This window comes from Epargyreus clarus, unplaced genomic scaffold (assembly GCF_041222505.1).
Source record: "Epargyreus clarus isolate Ecla_fem2 unplaced genomic scaffold, WU_Ecla_fem_2.2 ptg000011l, whole genome shotgun sequence".
Classification (NCBI taxonomy): domain Eukaryota; kingdom Metazoa; phylum Arthropoda; class Insecta; order Lepidoptera; family Hesperiidae; genus Epargyreus; species Epargyreus clarus.
In genome coordinates, this window is record NW_027332219.1 from 875,495 (window position 1) to 898,649 (window position 23,155).

The window sequence follows — 23,155 nt, forward strand, 5'->3', positions numbered from 1 at the left end:
TTTCATTATATTACTGTTTCTTCTAGTTCCTATTTCGACATATTCTTACAATTTTACAGTGTAAAGTAGAGTTTTAAAGAATTTCAATTTACTATGTTGCATGTATTGCAATTGGGGTAAATTAAAAAGGCATTTAGGGTTCTGCACGAAAGCTTATTGCAATATATAAAATCTTCGCTATTCATCCATTCGTTCGCATTTTTGTCCATATATCTATAGGTCTGTACTTCCGTCCGTCTGTTCATTTATTTTTTATTATTATTTCTATCTGTTCATTTATTTTTTATTATTATTTTTATCTGCACGAAAGCTTATCTTCATCAACCCATTACTGTCCCACTGCTGGGCACGGGACTCCTCTCAGAGTGAGAAGGATTAGGCCATAGTCCACCGCGCTGCCCAAGTGCATATTGTAGACTTCACATACCTTTGAGATTATTTTTAATATTTATTTTTTTCGCAGGAAAGCTTATACAAAATACAAAGCCTTCGTTATTTGTTCCTATTGTATGTTCGTCCGTATTTTCATCTGTACTTTCGTCCGTCCGTCCATTCATTTATTAATTACGATCTGTTATTTCTATATCCTGTTTTAATAGGTTAGTAACTAAAATACTGGCGAAAACTCGTATACTAAATAGAATATGTGAAAAATACATAAAATACTAAGAACCATAGTCCATAAACCGTCAAACTAGATATAATAATGCAAAACTAAATTTAAAACTAGCTTAAAACTTAAATAAAACAATAACAGGTCAATTTCGTTGCGTTCACACAAAAAATACCCGAACCATATAAAAACACTATTTACTTAACACTAATATATTATTTTTCGAACTGTTAGACCGAAACCGTGCACAAAACCGAATTGCACTTGACCACTTTTTTCACTTACGTAAATATAGTCCGCGTAAAACTACTAGTCCGCTCTGAATATAGAAATGAAACGCGTCGCCATACCAAATTGTATGATTACACCTGCTCGCAACAATTTCAGAGCGGACTAGCAGTTTGGCGCGGACTATACAGACTTACAGACTTCCAATAAACTGTGGCTATTCTCCGAAACTCATCAAGAGATGTCGCTACATGTTTCTGAATCACGCTATCGCAGTTTTCTTAACATTGTACTTATATAGGTGTCCTGTATGCACAAAAACAAACTTGAGAACAAACGGGAGAATAGGTTTGTCACTTACCTCTCAGAGAAAAAAATACCTTAATAAAAGTGTGGCCATTTTTGAGATAACGACTATTTTTTTTTTTAATTGAGCCCTCTTTTTCTTCTTTCGTTATTTACATGTTCCTACAAATCTACTATCAGATATTTGATCTACGATATTAAAATGTAAACTGGTATATATGAAGGAACTATAAAAAATGTACTATTTTGAGACGTGCCTGGAGTTTTAACCTCGGCCCTCGAGGGATCCGAGGTTCAAATACCAGGATAGCGCTGATTGTCCAAAATTATGTGCGTATTAGAAATTAATTATCCCTTGCTTAAATAGTGAAGGAAAACGTCGTGAGGAAACATGTATAGAGAGAGTTCTTAAAAAAATATCAAAGGTATATGAAGTCTACCAACTTGGCCAGCGCGGTGGACTATGGCTTAATCCTTCTCATTCTGAAAGGAGACCCGTGCCCAGTAGTGGGACCATGAACTCAATTTTTTTGACGTCCTATATCTATGAATGGGACAGTAATTGACGACGACCATTTATGACATACTTCAACATACTTGATATAACTTCACCCACTAAACGGATGGGTGAAGGCCATCCCAAATTCGGGTCTTAGACCATAAAACCCACGTCACGGCGGAAGCTAGTAACTAAAATATCACATTAGCCAGTTATAACAATTTGAACCAAGGGCGAGTCCTTGGCCCTTATCACCTTATCTTAGCCAAGGTTAATGTGGCGATCAGTAGTGCCCAAGGTCCGATCCGTTGACACGGATAGCCTATCTTATGTTCCTTAGAAATTATTGCTTCTACCAGGATGTTAATTTTTGTAACTAGTAATTATTTCAAAAGCAAAATTTCGAGTGGTTATAAATAATGAACTGAAATGGAAGTAATTTATTTATTTATTTATTTTATTGTATTTTGGACACAGACAGTCATGTATTACATTACAACATCTTAAGCTAACTTAATATATGTTATTCTAGACTTTGAGTGCCAACAATTTGTGTATTAAAAATACATTAGACAAGTTTTTAAGATATTGAATTGTATCTCAAGGTACATTTTAGTGTGTTTTGGTAGTTACATATTACAAGGTATTATACATTTTTTAAATAAGGATTAATTAACTTTTACTTTAAATTTACTAGTTTTAAATATTGAACTGTATCTCAAAGTACATTTTATCATGTTTTAGTAGTTACATATTATTAATATTATTAATATAACCTATGTTACTCCTACCCCTTTTTGCTCCCTTATTTAGACAAACCCAACTTCTTATGTTAAAATCCGTCAAGCCGTTTGGGCTGTATGACTTGCTAAAGAATGAAACATAAAAACACTAGAAAAACATTACACTCCGCAGTCGGGTACAAAATCAGCTTTGGGTGGTGAGAGACTATTACGACACATTCCAACTTAGTCCTTAGGGATAGCATCGCTTTGTGGTCTACCTCAAGTAAGACTTCAATCCTTACTAATATTATAAATCCGAAAGTAACTCTGTCTGTCTGTCTGGTTGTCTCTTCTTCACGCCTAAACCACTGAACCGATTTTAATTATATTTTGTGCAAAGATAGTCTGAGACCCGAGAAAGGACATAGGATAGTTTTTAACCCGGAAATCCCACGGGAACTAGGGATGGCGATCTAAGATTGATTAATCGAAGAATCGACCTTTTGGACCAAGAATTCGATTATTTTAATCGATATTAGTAAGGATTGAATCGTAAACTTTGCATTTGATCAAGTGATGATCTTTAGCAAAGTTGTTGTCCATGAGCCCACGAAGGTTCCAGAGTTGGTACGACCAATTTTCGCCAGATGGCATGACTGTCATTCCAATGAAGGTACGAATTTTCAGTTTTATGTATGTTAGTATATCATTATTTTTTTCTTTTAAACGCGGGCGAAGCCGCGGGCAAAAACTAGTATTACCTATGTGCGATTAATTATTAACTTCAATGGACAACGGTAGACACTTATCATCAGGAGGACTGTATGCACGTTTGTTACGCCTTTTACCATCAACAATCTTACCGCTAGGATGCTATAACCTTCAAACCAGAAATTATAACAATTAAAACTGCTACTACAAGGCATACATTGTGGTAAGGAAGACATATTTTCCGCGGCGTTCTAGCTTAGTACTGTGGGGTAGAGGTGCATCTGTGGCCGAAGTTATCTTATCCTATCTGGGGTTGATTACAGATGTTCATTGGCTGCAGTAGCCTCTTACCATCAGGTGGACTGCATGCTCATCTGCTACTCCTATATTATAAGAAAATAGATATGTTAATGCTCTTAAGTCAAATCACGAAGTCTCTACCACACTTAAATCCTTTTTGAAACAAAGTATAGGTACTTACTTATAGATTACGTGGTTTAACCTAAAACTTGTAACATAAGTGGGCCATATGCAAAACATACGTACGCGAACACATTTTAGTCATCTGAAAAAATATTTTCCGCGTTATACGTAATTAAGCGAGAAATGCGAACGACTCAGTAATAAACTTTGTATGAGAATTCTGAATGTGGTGTGGTCCTAATGTAAGCGTTATAATTATATTTTTGGACACATAACTGAGGCGTTTTAGTTTAGTCCTTAAGGGTAGCAACGAAGCTGTGGTCAATCTCAAGTAGGACTCTAATGTTATCTGAGGTTAATTATGGATGTCCATAGCCAATTACCATCAAGTGGATACAAACAGCTAGGCAAATAATTTGGTTCACGTCAACGTAACGTTAACGTAATTACGTTACCATACGTTAACGTAATCAGAAAAACATTTTTGATCCCGATAGATATTGTCGAGATCTTTATAGGGTTCCGTACCCAAAGGGTAAAAACGGAACCCTGTTACTAAGCCTACGCCATCTGTCTGTCGGTCACAGGGACATCTTCAACTTCAAGTCAAAAAGGTCAAGGGGATCTCTTGAACTTTAATAAAACACTGATTATGATAGCCTCTAAGTATAACAACTATTACTAAAAATAAAAAGGCTGAAAATAAATAGTGGTCGCCATACAAGTAAGTTACTTCAAATTTTCATTAATTTTCACTTCTAGGGCTAAAATGATAACAAATACTAAAAATAAACAAATAATGAAAATTTGGTGAAATATATTCAATTATTATACTCCTTATGATAGTTTCAGTCTCACTTGACCAATAACTTAAAATCACGCCTGTCCGGATCATTTTACATATTAAATACATTATATACGTACTTAAAATATTATTATTTGCGTTTTATGCAAGTACGAATAAATTTATCCACTTCCAACACTGGGTGAACTGCCGCCGAGTCAAAAACACCAAAACAATTAAAATTTGTTTACTCCACGCTTATAGTAGCAACCAACCCTTACCTCTTTGAAATGTATAGCCTGTTAAGGCGGGCAATTTAATATAGCGATTAAATTAATAATGTTTGAAAAAGCCCTTACAAATTAGGCTGCTACTACATACTAGGTTAAATGCAGTTTAAAGAAATTGCACTATTTTATTTCTACCTTATTATAATGGAATGTGACCCTGTGGGTCCCATGGACACAAAGACGAGTACAGACCCAGAACAGATGTCTGAATTCATTTTGAACCGGGAATCGAACCCGGAATGCATGTCATAAAAGTATAATGACGGTAATACCACAGTATAAGGATATTATACTGTGGTAATACGTATTTAAAACCATTATAATAAATTTAATTTAAAAAAATCATTGAAATGTGTATTACGTATTTTGACGCTTTTTGAGGTTCCAATCGGGAATCGAACCCGAAATGCGTGGCATAAAAGTATAATGACGGTAATTCATATTTAAAACTGTAATTATAAATTTCTTTAAAAAGCATTGAAATATCTACCTACGTATTTTGACGCTTTTTAAGGTTGCAATCTAAAGGTTGAAAGGAAATGGATTTTTTTTATGGAAAAACATGTCATCACGTAACGCACGCAAATAATCGCGAGAAAAAACTAGTACATGAGCCTTAAATTAAATTCATAAAACTTACTTGCAACTTTCCTCTTTCCAGATAAACATATAAGATGGCTTTAAAACTGAAGTACACCGACGAACACGGCATCCTACAAATCGACATGACCCCCTCATCGAGCCCCCAGGAGGACATCACCGACCCCCAGTTCGACTCCATCAACACCCGCTTCGGGCAGTGCGACCTCTTCGGGGGCAAATACGACTATGGGGGGGATACACCGCGCTCTTTATTCCGTAGCAGATACAACAGCATTGAGGAGGAACTCGCAAATACGCCGTATGCATTCGCAACCGATCGCTCGCTGCCCGTAGACATCACGATCGAGTCGAAATACGACGATGTCGACGGACTGTTCGGGCCACAAATCGACTACGAGAACTCAGTGAACACCCCCGCCTTCACGGTCACTCAACTGATCCACGCACAGGACCGGTACTTCGATTTGTCGAGCCAAAAATCTAGTAAAAATGACAATGAGCCAAAAAGGACTGTTCGGAGTTTAGCGAGTAATTTCGAAGTGCGCAGTGCTCCGGGATCCGCGAAACGCGTTCGAGTGAGCAGGGTCCCAGGTTCGAGTGACGGGGAGGCCTTCAAGGTCCTCTCGAAGGACCCCGCTGAGGCCTGCCCGGTTACGCCGACTGCCAAATTACCGTAAGTTTATTTTTTATTTCCATTATAACTTTAAAACTTTTCATATAAATCATTAATTACTATAATACGTTTATATTAAATTTAATCTGATTAAAATAATTAAAAATTAACATATAATTTTATATAGCAATTAAAATTAATAAGGATTTTTTTATTTACATAATTATTACTTAATTGAATACGAGTATAAGCCAATGTGTTCCATATTTTAAATCACAACAATACTTCAAGACTAGTTATTTTAAAAAACTAAATTAATTCTTACACAGTAAAATGACGCAAACTTCAGCAAAAAAATAAACTGAACAATACTTATAAATGTAATAACTATTAAAATATAAATCGTAATAAAAATAACGTAAGTGCGTTATTATTAAAAGAAAATAAAATAATTATTATGTGACCGGACTAATAGGTAATTATAAACATTTTATGACGTAATAACACCTCTGGATAACTTAAATACTGACTATAATAATATTTATGTGCAATGCAGAAGTACATAAATCATAATAAGAGTTTTAAGTATGACCTTCTAGGTAGTAAGGGATAATCTTTAGAAGTAGCAACGCGTGGCAGACCTCGGATAAGATTGCAATCTTACTTGGGGTTGATTACCATGCCCATGGGTGGTCCACCACTGACCATCATATACGACGACCCGCGTGGCGGAGCGGTCACCATATCGGTCTGACGCGCACAGAGTCCCGCGTTCGATTCCCGGCCAGCCATATCTACATAAGTCATTTAGATTTCTGTTTCTGGGTCTGGGTGTTTGTCTATGTGTGTGTGTGCACCCATGACACAGGGAATCACAGGGTGGGGCTGTGAGTGTAGAAAGCGTCAATATAATTGCCTTGCTAGTTCAATATCATACCAAAAATATTTATACTTCCCTAATAGTTTTATCAAATTCGTTTCATTAGCGATCAGCGCGGCGTAGTCACTTTATTGTTATCACGCCGAAGTTCCGGATTCGATCACGGCTTGAGTAAATTCAAAATTATATATTAAGAATTTATACTGTGCCTGAGCGTATGCGATTTTGTAAATCAATCGACCCACATGGCGAATATAACTATAGAACTTAAAGAAAAAAAATAAAAAAGCATTTATTTTTAGTTTAATACTAGCAGTAGCCGCGGCTTCGCCCCCCTTTTTGTTCAATCATAATGAAATATAGCCTATAGCACGGCTGAATAGTGTAGCTTTCTGATTGTGAAAGCATTTTCATGATCGGTTCAGTATTTCAGAAGATTAGCCCTTATAAACAAACAAACGAACAAAGTTACAAACTTTATCTTATATATAAAATTCTCGTGTCACAATGTTAGTTACCGTACTCCTCCGAAACGGCTTTACCGATTTTCGCCAAATTTTATATGCATATTCAGTAGGTCTAAAAATCGGCTACTATCTATTTTTCATACCCCTAAGGGTTGATCACCCTTAACATTTTTTTATTTATATGGCCACACAACGTTTGCCGGGCCAGCTAGTATTAGTATAGATATAAAGAAATAGCAAAAAACACTTATTTTAAAATCACAAACAAAATCTTTATTTATATATTTCTGTATGATATCAGAGTCAACCTCTAAAGCGAACGGTTATCGGTGAAGGTGAGTCACTAAGCCATATACGGCACAGAACCTGGTATTACTATGTTTAGAAAACTCATTAATTTATATTTTATTTCAATGTCATAACTATTTTAGAAGACCCGTTATATAATATACTGAAAAGTTATAAAGACACCACCACCACATCCATTTATCTATTTCTGTCTAGAAAGGCAGTGTAGCGCTGCTGTGTTCTGGTCTGAATAGCGTGGTAAGGGAGAAAGTTATATAGGGCATTCTTACTGAGTCCTCAAGGGTAGCTATGCGTCTGTTGTTAATAAACGCTTTGGCAGGAGTGGTAACGAAAACACGTTCCAAATTAGTCTTCTGCGATAGCAAAATGTCTGTTGTCTATGTACGTCATATATGTCTACTTACGCTACTGTTTTGATTACATGGGAGTGATAAAATACAAACACGAGGCGTTCTGCGATATACGCTACTGTTTAGATTAGATGGGAGTGATACAATAAAATCATGAGGCGTTCCAATTTAGCCTCAGGGATAGCTTCATATATCTGCTGTCTATAAGCGCTACTATGTTCTGGGTTGAGGGAATTGATTGAAATATAAATATGAGGCATTCCAATTTAGTCCTCAGGGATGGCAAAATATCTACTATCAATAAGCGGCACTGTTCTGATTGGACGGGAGTGATAAAATAAAAGCATAAGGCATTCCAAATCAGTCCTCAGGGACAGCAACATATTTGGTGTCTATAAGCGCTACTGTGTTCTGGTTTGATGGGAGTAATTCAATAAAAACATAAGGCGTTCCAATTTAGTCCTCAGGGATAGCGATATATAAGGTGTCTATAAGGGCTACTGTTTTAATTAGATGAGAGTGATAAAAAAAGCATGAGGCGTTCCAATTTAGTCGCCAGGGGAAGTTAAGGATCTATTGTCTATAAACGTTACTGTAGATATTCTAATTTGAAGTGCACCTTAGGACACAGACACGCGGCGTTCTAATTTAGTCTTCAGAGGTAGCAATACATCTGTCACCAATCTCAGGTAGGACGCCAATGCTATCTGGGATTGATTACAGATGTCCATAGCATAACAACTTACCACCATTTCATAAAAAAATCTGAATATCCCCTAAGTATTTACTATATTTTTTCAAAAATATAGAATATTGTGACTAAAATGTTTAAAAAATCTATACAAGTTAAATCTAAACCTAAACACGAGAGTTAGCAGTCATTTGTGGTATGTAACTTTCTAGACCGAAGTCTCAAGGTCTTGATTCTTTTAGACACCGAATGTTCTGTTAGTAAACACTTGCAAATGAAATGTTCTTGCAATTAATGAAATCTTGCGTTTAATCAAATATTTCTGCAAATATGGTATGGTATGAAGTTGTTGCGAGCAGGTGTAGTCATACAATTTGCTATGGCGGCGCGATTCATTTCTATATTCAAAGCGGAATAGCAGTTTTAGGCGAACTATACAATCAGGTGGACCGCATGCTCGTCTGCTACTCCTGTATTATAAAAAACACCTTTAATGTCTCTTACCGCACCTAAATCAGATCACAGCAATGCTACTGCTGAGTACCATACATATTAACAGGCATGAATGAACTGAAAGTGCTTCGATTTCAACAATGAGAAAATGGTTTCATTCTCAAGGGATATACCGAGGAATTGTGTGAAAGTAAAATGAGTTATTGTATTAATAATACATATTTGACTCTCACTATGATTCTATTCATTACGGGACTAATGGCGTAGTGCTACGATTTTCAACTTCTCATATTAGGGTCCCAAGTTCATCATCATCATCATCAACCCATTACTGTCCCACTGCTGGGCACGGGTCTCCTCTCGTCATAAGAAGAATCAGGTTAAAGTCCACCGCGCTGGACAAGTGGCGTATTGGTAGACTACATACATTTGAGATTTTTTTTATAAATCTCTCATGTGTGCAGGTTTCCTCACGATGTTTTCCTTCACCGTTTAGAACGTGATAATTAATTTCTAATACGCACATAGCTTTGAAAAATCAGAGGTGCCTGGGATTTGAACCTCGGACTCCTAAATTGAGAGGCCGAGTTTCTTAACCACTAGGCTATCACTGCTAGTGAAGTTCAAATATGGATATTATATAACCGACGATCATCATATTTTTGTAACTTTTAGACAAATATACTCGTAGATATAATAAAAAAAGACCATCCTATTTTCGTAACTTTCAGAGGGTTCCGTATTCGAACCGTATCTGGGCACACGACTAATTTTGTATGTCTAATACCCGTTCCATCATCATCAACCCATTACTGTCCCACTGCTGGGCACGGGTCTCCTCTCAGAATGAGAAGGATTAGGCCATAGTCCACCGCGCTGGCCAAGTGCGTATTGGTAGACTTCACATACCTTTAAGATTTTTTATAAATCTCTCAGGTATGCAGGTTTCCTCACGATGTTTTCCTTCACCGTTTAAGCAAGTGATAATTAATTTCTAATACGCACATAAATTTGAGAATCAGAGGTAATACCCGTTAGTTCAAAATAATGACGTTTCCCCCGGGGTCCTGGTCCAGGGACCTTCATCAGTTCTGATACAGTCCGCTAGAGGCCCTGATTGGAAATGTATGGAAAATACGTAAACAAATACAAAAAAGGCATTTTTGTAAAAACGTAAAAACTTATACTAAGGGCGCTGGTGTCTGTAGGCTCGTCAGTGTCCAAGGTACCGACGTCACACAGAATAGATAAAACCATTTATTTTTAATCATAATGTCCTTAAAATTATACTTTAAAATGAAATATTGTAATAATAGAAACGTTATTTGTTTACCAACAACTAGAACCACAAACAATAGTTAATTTTGTGTTTTCATAGACAACGTAAACAAATAGAGAGACGGCAGACAATACCATAAACAATTACCTCAGAGATTTGATACAATTTTAATGTAAGATCATTTGCGTAATATAATAAGAGAAGCCTGAATAAAATATACGTCGTCAACACATTACTGTACCACTGCTGGGCACGGGTCTCCTCTCAGAGTGAGAAGGATTAGGCCATAGTCCACCGCGCTGGACAAGTTTTTTCTTTTGTATAATATAGGAGTAGCAAACGAACATGCAGTCCACCTGATGGTAAGTGGCTACTGCCGCCCATGGACATCTGTAATCAACCCCAGATAGGATTAAATATTCCTACCTGAGTATGTCTCCTTTACCACACCCTTCAACCAGAACACAGCAGTTAACACTGCTGTTATGAGGCAGAAATAAGTGTGGCGGTGGTGCCGCTGGAGTGCCACAAAGGGTTCTACGAGCTTCAACAAAAGCAAGTGCAGACTTTGTACACCTTCTAATACATTTTAGGAACCATCAGGTTTGTGGGTTCCCTCCCTCGGTTAGGACGTTATCCTAAATTCTAATAAGCACACAACTTCGCATAGCAGTGTTAGCCTAGTGGTTAAGAAACGCGGCCGAGGGGTCCGAGGTTCAAATCCCAGACACACACCTCTGATTTTCAAATTTATGTGCGTATTAGAAATTAATTGTCACTTGCTTAAACGGTGAAGGAAAACATCGTGAGGAAACCTGCATAGCTGAGACATTTATAAAAAAAAATCTCAAAGTTATGTAAAGTCTACCAATACGCCAATACGTCTACCACTTGGCCAGCGCGGTGGACTATGGCCTAATCCTTCCCATTATGAGAGGAGACCCGTGCCCAGCAGTGGGACAGTAATGGGTTGATGACGACGATGACGATGACACAACTTCGAAAAATCTGAGACCGTGCCTTAAATTTAGGTCCACTGGATTGATAGATCGAATTTCAAACCATTATCCCTATTTACAAACTCAAACGGAACACGCTACATATAAGATATATAGGAAAATAGATGGAAAAAATATGAGAGTAGTAATAGAGATAACAATAGAGACAAAAATATGAGAGGAGTAAATAGAAAATGATTGTTAACTTTAAAGTGTTCCTCGATATTTTCTGTTTTGTATAGAAGGTATGAATCACGAATTATATAATTTGACGTAGGTGTTGAAGCAGATTCAATTAATTAATTGGACAATGGAAGATAGCCTTCTGTCCTTTTAAAGGAGCACCATTTACCAAATTGATAAATTGGATAATTACTATAACAGTTCTGGTTTAGCATTGGTGCGGTGGGCTTAGAGGCATGAACAAGGTAAAAAGTATCATTTTGATGAGTCCATCTGATGCAGACAATTGTAACCAGTTCTATATAGAAGGCAAATAAAAAAATAGCTACGTAAAACTTTAAAGGTGGTAGAACCATTTGTGGTTCGACACCGGCACCACCGCCACACCTATTTCTACCTAACAACAGCAGTGTTAAGCGCTGTTGTGTACTGGTTTAAAGAGTGTGGTAAGAGAGACATACTTTTTCGAGGTGTTTCAGCTTAGTCCTCAGCGGTAGCGGCGCATCTGTGACCGACCTCAGGTAGGAATCTAATCCTATCTGGGCTTGATTACAGATGTCCAAGGGCGGCAGTAGTCACTTACCATCAGATGGACTGCATGCTCGTCTGCTACTCCTATGTAATAATAAAAAACTTTTGGGATGAAAGTGACGCTTGCCGATGTAACACATAATTTCATATTTACTTTCGTTTCATAGTCATTCACACATATTTAGAAAAAGAACATATTAGTATTATATTAGTACATTTATTTAGTTCATCATAGTATTCAGTTTCTCCCTGACATATAAATAAATAATTGTTTAAAAAAACTAAAAAAATACACTTTTTATAGAAAATCCAACTAAAAAATAGAAAATATTTTTTTGTAAATTTGAATTAAGAATAGTGTAAATAAGATAAAAATATTTTTTATTGTAAAAAAAGCGTGGGGTGCATGGTGTCAATAGTTATAAATATTTTATTGATAGATATTGAGTAGAAGGATTATCATTTTGATAATATCTTAAAAAGCACCCCACGCTTTTTTTACAATAAAAAATATTTTTATCTTATTTACACTATTCTTAATTCAAATTTAAAAAAAAAATATTTTCTATTTTTTAGTTGGATTTTCTATAAAAAGTGTATTTTTTTAGTTTTTTCAAACTATTATTTATTTTTCATTTTTTGGTCGATTTTTTTATAAAAGCGTATTTTTTAGTTTTTTTTAACTATTATTTATTTTTCATTTTTTAGTGATTATTTTAGCGATTATTTTAACGATTATTACGTAGCGTATTATCAAGTTTATCTTTCGAATCAGCACCAGCACCTTTGCTTAGCAGTGCAAAAATGAATATTGGGTCATTGTTTAACACAGCTGTATGAAGTGGTGTTTTACATTGGTGTTTATTTTTATTGTTAACGTGAAAATCCCAGAGGAGTTGTTGAATGACATCCGAATTGCCAATGCTAACTGCTTTCTTTCATAATTTATACCATATCCCAGGTCCTCTATCTTGGATAAAAGTAATCACGGAAAAAGGATGATAGAGCATCTTTTAAAAACAGGCGCTGATGGCAATACTCAAGAGAAAAACGGTCAACTGCTTTACATCTAGCCATTTCAAAAGGACGTCGTCCAATCATCGATTTAATATTACAGCATGATGATGTTAATATCAAAAATAATTCTAGAATTTCTTCTCTTTGTGTTGCTGCTGCCTGCAGAGATTTTAAAACTGTTAGTAGTTTAATTAATTTTACAGCTCGAGTTAATAATATAAGTTCTGACTATGACGATGAGCTGAAATCATATATGCCTTTACATTTGGCAGCAAGAAATGGGAACAATGAAATAGTGGAAATCTTGTTAAAGGAAGGTGCAGATGTTGAAGTGCTGAATGAATAAGGATGATGAGACACCGCTTCATGATGCTATTAACAACGGACGCGTCGAAGTTGAGGTCAGGTCAGGTCAGGTCTGGTCAGGTCAGGTCAGGTCAGATCAGGTCAGGTCAGGTCAGGTTAGGTTAGGTGATCGGCGCGCCTGGTCTTAACGCAGACCTTCCGGGTCTCAGGAAAACAAAAATCGCTGATCCTGATTATCCTAGTAAGGATAACGGGTCAGAATGTTTAAAATATTGAATTGTCATCGGTCCTTAATAAGTATGCCAAATTTCGAGTTAATCCGACGTTTTGAAGGGGGTTAAAATCATGTTCAAAGATTCCGTTACATACTAACATACCAACATACCAACATACATACGTCTGAAGCTAATAAAAGCGTATTTAAAACATTGCATATCTCTATTGTAACAACTAATAATAATAATACCTTTTTTTTTTTTTTTTTTTTTTTTTTTTTTGTTTACGAGGGGGAAACCTTCAAAAGGTACCCAGTGTCGTAGGAGCGACACGGGGTTATGTGGGATTCTTACCGCACTAAAACCCCCCCGGTGGCCGTCCTCAGCGTTGCCAAGAGGACTCCGGGATCTCCTACGGAACGCAACCGGAGTCCTCTGAACGCGTTGCCCCTTCGGGCTCCTCCTAGGTGAGCTTCAGGACTCACCACACCGTCTGGTGTTTACGACGGTATGCGACCACACATACCGCCGTCCTTCCCGGAGTTGCTTGCTGGACGGCTCGACCTCCCAATCTTGCCGCCCGCAACCCCGGAAGCCCCCTTTTAGTCGCCTCTTACGACAGGCAGGGGATACCGTAGCCCTATTCTAGTCCCGGGAATAATAATAACACCTATGACTGCAACTGATTCATAATATCACCTTATTAAAATTCAGCAATGTATACAAATAAACAAATGATTTTTAAAGCTGAACAAAACAGGTTTATAATACCAAATAAGTATTTTAGACCTTTTCTTGTGTGCATAGGATTTACTTTTGGTTTTCTGAAGTCGCCCCCGCTTAGACAGTGGGCGTAAACCTTTTGAAGTTTTGGTTATATCGTATGGGATGGTAATATTTCTGTTGCCTAAATAAGATGCCTAAAGTTCAATATACCGGATTCGAAGTAATTTTCTGGTTTAAGTATTCAACGGGTGTGCAGTAAGTTTAATGTAAAGTTTTTGACGGTATATTTCTTTTAAAGCATAAAAAAACTAGTATTTTAGTGGGTTACGAAGTTGAAGAGGCAACGTAACACATATTTTTAACGAGATGACAAAATGCAAGGCAGTCTAATCGTGAGTGGCCACTCACGCCATGTGACATAACCATCTGTAATGAACTTTAAATAAGTAGGAATTCTGAAATTTCTTAAAACCAATCAGTCAGAGATGCTTTTCCATCCCTGAGAACTAAGCTGGAATGCCTCGGGTAAATATGTCTCCCCTACTACACCCTTCAAACCAGAACGCAGCAGCGCTTAACACTGCTGTTATGAGGTAGAAATAGGTGTGGCGGTGGTGCCGGAGTCGAACCACAAAGGCTTCTACCACCTCCAAACTTGTTACTGTGTGTGTCGATGACACCCAGGACGCAGGGTGTCCTAATAGGCTTCTGATTAACTTGAAAATAAACAGCGGACATGATTATGCGGAATTATGGAAACAAAAAATATGTAATTCGTTTTTATTAAGGCACAAAAAACATTACTTGATGGAATTTACGTCAATCTCCTTATTTCGAAATACAGTGAGGTCGTATATATGTATTCTTGAATGTCTGATACGATTATGATTTGAAAACAGTCATGAAACCTTGCTAATTCTTTTCTGTGTTATAACAGCAGGTCTCGTCCTGTCTTTTCCCTGTCTGGGCTCTCTACTATTTTTATCATATAGAAGTAGCAGACGAGCATCCACCTGATGGTAAGTGACTACAGCCGCCCATGGACATCTGTAAATCACCTCAGATAGGATTTGATATTCCTACCTGAGATTGGCCACAGATGCACCGTTAGTCCTGAGCACTAAACTAGAACGCCTTGGAGAAGTATGTCTTTCTTACCACACCCTTCAAACCAGAACACAGCAGCGCTTAACATGGCTGTAATGAGGCAGAAATAGGTGTGGCGGTGGTGCGCCGGAGTCGAACCACAAAGGGTTCTACCTTCAATTACTTATTATTTTAACAGTCGTAAACGAGAGTAGTCCAGATGGTAAGTGACAATTGCTGTCCATAGATGTGATGTCTATATCTAATCGAGCCCAGATAGGGTTACCAACAATACGTTGCCGCTCCTCTGAGTTAGGCTAAGACGCACCGTATAAGATTCAAACACTTACCACACCCTTCAAATGAACACAGCAGCAATTAACACTGCTGTTATGAGACAGAAACAGATGTAGAGATGGTGCCCCTAGAGTCCATAATAGCTCATATTAGTTAAAAGTTCGACTGGTATCATTTTGGCTTAAAATATTCTTCTTCCTAGAAAATAACAAGGTCCCAGAGAAGCTCCTTAAGAAACGCCAGCACTTTGAACGAATTTTATATTTATAAAATGTAATTCATAAGTTTAAAACCATTCAATTATATTAGATCAATATTTTTTAAAACTACACCAAGTTTCCAAGTTTGCAAAATTACAGAATTCGTGATACAATCAGCAGAATCGTGAATAATCTAATTTAAAGAATCATCACGATGTTATATTGCTTCGTTAAATTTTACTGATTCTTTCATAATCGATGAGAATTAATTTAGAAAAGTTAAAGTTGATAGCTTAGTTACAACGCAGCCTCTTAATCAAGGTCCAATGAACATATACCAGAAGAAGAAGACCTTTTCTTCAAAATTAGGTGCACGTAAATATTTATCACTTGTTTAATCGGTGTCGGCAACATATTGAAGAAATCTGCATATCTGAGAGATCTTTGATATAGATCTTTTATATTTATAGATTCAGTTCTCAAAGAAGTCTACCGAATCTACACGGCTAGCACGGTAGACTACGGCTTAATCCCTATTATTTTGAGAGTAGACCCGTGCCCAGCAGTGGAGCAGTAACAAATTATGATGAATTTTGAAAAATAAAAATACTTATTACTATTTTTTTTCACGTAATGTTTTCGATACTAAGAATTGCACGTCACTTCCTTTACAACAAAACTTCAATCAGTTCAGAAGTATCCAAAATTAAACCCTAAATAATCGATTAGACCAACACGCACATAATAAGACCAGTTAAGTAAGTATACAATTCTATTTACGATATTATTTTTAATAAACGCCTTGAATTAGGACTCTATTTTGTTACTTCATCAACATAATACCTTCAAGAGAATGGTTCGGGAGCATTACTTACGTATGTCCTCCAATACTTGAGTCTTTCAACTCTCCTTAATTCACTGTGTTGTATATATTTATTTGTATATATTATATTTTTATTATATATTTATATATTATTTATATTTATTTATAATTATTATATGTAGATATTGTATGTTTTTTCCATAGTTGTATTTATTGATATTTTATCATTACTGCTTATGTTTATGCCTACCACATGCTATCGCCATCACCCAGGGTCGACTGGCAGAGAATGCCATTAGGCATTAAGTTTACCCTTTGTAACCCTTAGTTTAAGGTGTACAAAAATAAATAAATAAATAAATAAATAATTTAATTACAAAAAATAAAGCATCCCAATGGATGACTTTATGACAAAAACTACAACTTTTATACATTTCAAATGAAGCGAAAACGACCTCGGAACATTGTTTTTGGCCAATGAATGGATTATGATGAAGACCTTGATGCTTATAGTCTTGAATGGGTAAATGATAATTGTTGTAATATAATATGGAAGTAGTTTTTACTACGAAGCAAGCAGCGCATAAAATTACGGAATAGTACATTTTGTAACTAGTTGTATGATTGCGGTACGCTCAGTTTAATTTTGACGGATAATTCTGAAACTAACGCTTACTAGAATTTGGCCCTAAATCTTTATATACTTTAAAATACGTAAAATAACCCGTAAGTTGTAAATACGTAAAATACTTGAAAGCAAAGCCTATATCTATTTGAAATGGTGAAATATCCAATCTAATATAAGAATTATGAGGAAGTATTATTATTTTTTTTATTTTTCACGTAATGTTACCTCGGGCAAAGAATTAGCTTAGCTATTCAGCGAGGTAATGTCGCCAGTGTTTTGGGGACTCTACCAAAGGACAGCAATTTGGATGAAGCTTACTATATTTAATTTATTTTTCATAACTATTTTAAAAATTGTTTTATTAATATTTTTTGTATTTCTATTAGGTTAATATTGTAAATCATTTACTAACTAATTGACAATAAATATTTGAAATATATATAAAAATAAATAATAAGAATATCCGAAATTTTGATTCAGCTGTTGCTCAATGTATTAAACTTTCTACCCCAGGTAAGCTGCATTAAGAATTCGCCGTAAAACGACATTTTATTAAAAAACTATTTTCTTTTCAAATCATTTGTTACAATTAAATGACTGATATGTGGATTAATCGGATTTTATTGGATTGCTTTGAAAATCTTTACATTCACTTTACAATGTTCCGCAGAGTAGAGAGAATAGACAAGTGTCACAGATCATGAAAAAACATTAGATGGAAGGCACGAAATTTTTTTAATTGTACAGATAATATATTTTAATATTTTAACACTTCCTTCAAATGAGAGCCTTCCTTCAAACACAAAATTAATTTTTAAAAAATATATATTAAGTTTCTATATTTAACATACCAATGTTACCTCTTAACAACTTAAATCTATCTCGAGGTAATGCTTTTGTAAAAATATCAGCAAACTGATGATCTGTGCTTACATACTTTAAAGAAATAATTTTTTCATTATACTTTTCTTTCACAAAGTTATACTTAATGTCTATATGCTTGCATCTTTTGTGAAATTCACTGTTTTTAATTACATTTATAGCACTTAGATTGTCAATATGTAGGCACACAGAGTTTTGTTTATACTCTCCTAAATCACTTAATAAGTATTTCAGCCACATTGTTTCTTTGGTGGCTGCACAGGCAGCCATAAATTCAGCCTCAGTGGTTGATAAGGCTATAGTTTGCTGGCGTTGACTGGACCAAGTTATTGCAGCTCCATTTTTTATAAAGACATATCCTGTCATAGATCGCCTTGTTGTTATATCATTGGCATAATCCGCATCACAATAGCCAACTAGATCTGAAGACAGTGGCTTACACTGATAACTTAAACCCAGGTCAATGGTCCCTCGTAAATACTTCAATATTTTCTTTACAGCACTCCAGTGAGACTCATTATAATTGTGCAAGAACTGACTTACCAGACTGACTGCATACATAATGTCAGGTCTGCTCACAGTCGCTAGGTGTATAAGTGATCCAACTGCTTCTCTGTATGGTAGATTGTTGTCGGGTACCGTCTCACTTTTCTGGAGCTTCACATGAGGATCTGCTGGAATACTGTTGGGATTAGCACAGCTCATGTTAAACTTTTCTAATAATTTTTCAATGTATTTACTTTGATGAATAAAAATGTGTCTTTTATTTCTATATATTTGCATGCCCACAAAATTAGAAGGGATACAAGTCTTTATGTCAAAGCTTGTTTTCAATTCATCAATTACTTCTTTCAAGACTAACTTTTCTTTTGACATTAGAAGGCCATCATCTACATAAAGGCATAAATAACATTTAATTCCTTTAACTTGACCAACATAGACACACTGATCAGCCAAGCTTTTGACAAAACCGAACTTTTGTAACACTGTGTTAAATGTATCATTCCAGCACCTGGGGGCTTGTTTCAGACCATAGATTGATTTATTAAGCTTACACACAGTATTAGGTGGACATTCTAAGCCCTCAGGTGGAACCATGAATATATGTTCTTTCAATTCTCCATAGAGAAAAGCTGTCTTTACATCAAATTGAATTATTTCAAGGTTTTGTTCAGCAGCTATAGATAAAAGTAAACGTACAGAGTCATACCTGACCGTAGGTGAGAAGGTTTCATCATAGTCGATTCCTTTGGTTTGTGCATATCCCTTAGCACACAGACGGGACTTGTATCTTGGACCTGTTGGTTCATCTTTCACTTTGAATACCCATTTGCATCCAATCACTTTGGCATTTTCTGGTTCCTTGACCAATGTCCATGTATTATTTTGACTATGTGATTGTAGTTCTTCACCTATTGACATTTTCCATTTCTCTGCATTGGCCGATTTCATTGCGTCTTTGTAGGTCAGAGGTACATCTAGACTTCCTTCATTGTAGCATAGATATGTTTCAAAATCTTCAGTTTTAGATTGTAGTTGTTTGTTTCTTGGCCTTAATGTGACATTAGAGACTGGTAGGTTGTCAATTTTCCTGTCTGGTACATAGATGCTGCTGTTTGGTGATGAATCATAAGATTCATACTCTTCACAACTACTGGAGGAGTTTGTGGAACTTAATTGTTGACTGTCACACGATAATTCTTCATTTACAGACTCCTTCTTTGATTCAGTTAAGTCCACCGGAACATAGTTTCTTACAACAGTTGATTCTAGAAAAACTGCATCTCTGCTTTTCACAATTAATCCAGAGGTAGGAATTATGAACCTGTAGCCTTTGGTGTCACTACAGTAACCAATGAATATGGCTTTCCTTTCTTTTGGATCCCATTTCTTTGTTTTCTCTTTTGGTAAGTGCACCATGGCTTCACAACCAAACACACGCAGGTGACTAACACTTGGTTTTGTTCCAGACCACATCTCCTCAGGAGTTTTATATGACAATGATTTTGTTGGTATTCTGTTTAATAGATAAGCAGCAGTTTGAATGGCTTCTGCCCAATACTGTTTAGATAATTTGGCATTAAGTAACATACTTTTGGCTTTTTCTATTAAAGTTCTATTTAATCGTTCAGCAACTCCATTTTGCTGCGGTGTATAAGGCACTGTGGTTTGATGTACAATTCCATTACTTTTTAGTAGCTCAGAGACACTGTTGTTAATGAACTCGAGGCCATTATCAGTTCGAAGGCACTTGATTTTACATTCTGTTTGATTTTCTACATATCTTTTAAATTCTTTCAATTTCTCGATTACTTCTGATTTCTTTCGTAGGAAATAAACAAATATCTTCTTTGAAAAATCATCGGTAAAGGTTAGGAAATACTTTGCTCCGCCAAGAGATTCTGTCTCCATTGGACCACACACATCGGAATGCACTAGTTCAAGGAGTTTTGAGGCACGTGTACCTTTGTTTTTGAAGGGCAATCGTGCCTGTTTTGCTTCTAGGCATGTTATGCATGTTAAATTGTTATCCTGTTTCTTTAGTACTTTCATACCTTCAGTATTTTCAATCATTTTATTTAAGTCATTGAAATTCAGATGGCCCATTCGCTGGTGCCATAAATATGCATCATTTTCTACAACATCAGATATGTAAGCATGTTCGTTATACATATTTAGTCGATACATATTGTTCACTAAATCTGCTGTTCCCACTATAGTGTTATATTTGTTCAGAATAACACATCCTTTGCTATTGAATTTAACTTGGCCACCATTTCTAATTATTTGGCTAACAGATAATAAATTAGTAGCCAGCTCTGGCACAAAAAGCACATTCTGAAGTAAAACTTTACTGCACTGACCTGTTTCATCACAAACATCTAGACTCAATTGCCCCGAACATTTCACTGGTAAACATTTTTCATTGGCAACCTTGATTGTTTTGATTACTGATTCTTTCTGATGTGACAATAAGTCACAGTGTCTGGTCATGTGTGCAGAGGCTCCGGAGTCAACATACCAAGCATCACTGCTGTTATTAGAAGCAATGAATGCAGCAGCATAACTTGAGCTTTCTGCTTTATTTTTCTTCTTGGACTTACATTCCGTGCTGATATGTCCATACTTGTTACAGGAATAGCACCGAGGTCCTTTTGGAATAAACTTTTTATTTCCTTTCTTTATGAAGTTCGTCTTAGTTGCAAATGCTGAAGTTTGACTTTCACTCATTTTAACATCTTGTAGAATTTTCGATTTAACAGAATCTGAACTTATTTTGAGTCCTGAACTTTCAATTGCAATTATCATGGGTTGATATGACTCGGGTAGACCGGAGAGCAATAAGGTTCCTAACCACTCATCGTCTACTTTAAACCCAATATTTCTCAGTTTGTGTGCTGTCGTCATAATTTTACTGACGTACTCCTCTACATTTTGGCAACCTGTCAGTGTGGTTGTGCACAGTTCCCGAAGCAATCCAACACGGCGTGTCAGCCCTGAGTCATCGAAGGCTTTGGCAAGATTGTCCCATACTTCCTTCGCGCTTTCAGCCTCTTGTATGTGAACGTAATTAGTGGAGTCAACCAACAATATTATTTTTGACTTCGCTTTGGTATCGCGTTTGGAGTCAGTACAGCCTTTCTCAACGCAATCCCAGAGTTCCTCGTGCTGTAAATATGTTTTCACAGCAAATCTCCACGTTGAGTAATTGTCTCGGCCGCTTAATTTTTCTATTAATGTTAACGGATTGCTGGAAGACATCTTGTACGCGTGAATACTTTTAGGTTAAGTATTTGCCGGCTTGCCGAAATCACACTTTTACAGATTACTAATCTTTTATGATCACTCGGGCTATTCTGGGCCCTTAACCTGTTACAATTAAATGACTGATATGTGGATTAATCGGATTTTATTGGATTGCTTTGAAAATCTTTACATTCACTTTACAATGTTCCGCAGAGTAGAGAGAATAGACAAGTGTCACAGATCATGAAAAAACATTAGATGGAAGGCACGAAATTTTTTTAATTGTACAGATAATATATTTTAATATTTTAACATCATTCATTCTTTTTAATATTCCTGAATACATGGTTTTTAAAAAGTGCACCTTCAGTAAGTAGGTAGATAAAAATAAATTATATTTGAACTGAAAATGACGTCGATACTACTCAATGATTTTAAGTTTACGTTTAAACAAACAAACATTCCGTTCCGATTTTATATTATAACATCTATCATGCAAAAAACGAAACTACGAAGTAAGCAGCGCATAAAATACAGAATTCACTTCCTAATGTTGATAAATACAGCAATATTCAATGTCGATAACATCTAAGTAAGTTATGAAGGTAAATAGTATACTTCCCTAATTTTGGTAATATATTCGGAAAATTATTACGTATTCCATATTAAATACATGTTTTAAAGCTATTAAACTAATCCCATTCTATTAGAAAATGAATAAAACTAATTAAAATAATTTAATTAGAGCTAACGTGAGTACATAACCAAAATATATGGACTTCAATCAAAGATATTAAAAATATAGAGTTATTAAATAATTTATAGTCTGTGTCTAAAATCCTTTTTATGACACACATTTTTGGGGTTCCGCGCCCAAAGACTAAAAACAGAACCCTATTATTGAGACTCGGCTGTCTGTCCGTCTGTTCGTCTGTCTATCTATCATAGGACTCTATCTCTTAAACAGTAATAGATAAACAATTGTTTTTTTATTAAGGAGAGTTGAATAATAATGTTTTTTTTTGTTTTTCTGTAGGGTAGTTAAATTATCAATTGTAAAATTTAACTTAATTAAGGAAAAAAAGGCTAAATTATTAAATTTAATTATTAGGACCGTAAATGGATACGGTCACTACAATTCAAATATTGCCGTAAACTCTTCGCGTAAACTTCATGTTATTTCACTTTGATCTTATATGTCACGACATATGCAACAGTAAAATTAAAATTCAGACATATCTGCTAGATCTACTTTTGGACAATGCATATCATAACTGACAAATCAGCCTTTT

General features: G+C 35.8%; 1 protein-coding gene across 1 annotated transcript in view; it reads left to right on the plus strand.

Moving 5' to 3' along the window:
- Positions 1 to 5,253: 5,253 nt before the first annotated feature.
- LOC140745785 (uncharacterized) overlaps positions 5,254 to 23,155 on the plus strand; it is a 70,616-nt gene continuing 52,714 nt past the window's right edge. The window contains exon 1 of the mRNA XM_073077689.1: positions 5,254 to 5,855. Within this exon, the coding sequence (XP_072933790.1) occupies positions 5,254 to 5,855 (602 nt within the window). The remainder of the gene's footprint in view (positions 5,856 to 23,155) is intronic.